Consider the following 1,208-nt stretch of genomic DNA (forward strand, 5'->3'; position numbering starts at 1 on the left):
CCGCCCCGCCCCTTGCGGCGCCCCGCCCCTTGCGGCGCCCCGCCCCTTGCGGCGCCCCGCCCCTTGCGGCGCCCCGCCCCTTGCGGCGCCCCGCCCCTTGCGGCGCCCCGCCCCTTGCGGCGCCCCGCCCCTTGCGGCGCCCCGCCCCTTGCGGCGCCCCGCCCCTTGCGGCGCCCCGCCCCTTGCGGCGCCCCGCCCCTTGCGGCGCCCCGCCCCTTGCGGCGCCCCGCCCCTTGCGGCGCCCCGCCCCTTGCGGCGCCCCGCCCCTTGCGGCGCCCCGCCCCTTGCGGCGCCCCGCCCCTTGCGGCGCCCCGCCCCTTGCGGCGCCCCGCCCCTTGCGGCGCCCCGCCCCTTGCGGCGCCCCGCCCCTTGCGGCGCCCCGCCCCTTGCGGCGCCCCGCCCCTTGCGGCGCCCCGCCCCTTGCGGCGCCCCGCCCCTTGCGGCGCCCCGCCCCTTGCGGCGCCCCCTGGCCTCAGAGCGCGAAGTGCTCCCTACCAAGTGCTGGTTACCCGCGTGCATTTCTATGCAAGGGACAAGACTGTTTCGGGTCGGGGATAAGTACCCGTAGTAAAAGCCCGCAAATATTTCGTTCAGGACCAGGTCGTACATGTGTTTTGGGCATATTAATCCTATTTTTAAAATAACCCTTAACATGCAAGTCCGTTGGTCGCCTGACGGCTGTACACCATCTTCCCTAGTGCCTGAGCTCTCCTGCAGGCCTCGGCCAGGGCTGCCATTAGGGGGACCACGGGGCGCTCAGGCCCTACATTTCCCTTCGTGTCTGTCAACAGCAAAGCCGCTAGGTCTCCCAGGAAGAGAAAGGGCGTGGCCGCCTTGCGTCGACCTTCTGTCCGTCCCGTGACCGGAACTCTGTTCGCACTTGTTTCACTGGCGGCCCTGGGGCGGTGAGGGCTGGGGAGGGTGCGGGCGAGGGGGCGAGCGCCGGCATCTTAACTGGGGTGCAGGGGCCAGCTTCAGCGAGGGTCCGCGTGCTGCTATCCCCGCGCCCCTAGCAGGGCGCGGCAGGCATCCATAGGGTCCACAGCGCCCTCCAGTGGAAGGTCGGCTTGGCGCGGCACAGGCCCCGGTGGACCCCTGCGGTCCCAGTCAGCGGAAAGGGTTCCCCCGGGTGAGGACGCGCTGGTGCCAGAAGCAGCCCGACAGGGTCCTGAACGTGCTCGCCGCACTGGTAGGGCTTCTCCCTGGTG

At 72.4% G+C, this 1,208-nt stretch overlaps 1 protein-coding gene across 1 annotated transcript in view; it reads right to left on the bottom strand.

Moving 5' to 3' along the window:
• The window catches only part of ZNF696 (zinc finger protein 696), a 14,398-nt gene extending 13,449 nt beyond the window's left edge, over positions 1 to 949 (bottom strand). The window contains exon 1 of the mRNA XM_007464619.1: positions 839 to 949. Coding sequence (XP_007464681.1) covers positions 839 to 949 — 111 coding nt within the window. The remainder of the gene's footprint in view (positions 1 to 838) is intronic.
• Positions 950 to 1,208: the final 259 nt, after the last annotated feature.

Source organism: Lipotes vexillifer, unplaced genomic scaffold (assembly GCF_000442215.2).
Source record: "Lipotes vexillifer unplaced genomic scaffold, Lipotes_vexillifer_v1.1 scaffold394, whole genome shotgun sequence".
Classification (NCBI taxonomy): Eukaryota; Metazoa; Chordata; class Mammalia; order Artiodactyla; family Lipotidae; genus Lipotes; species Lipotes vexillifer.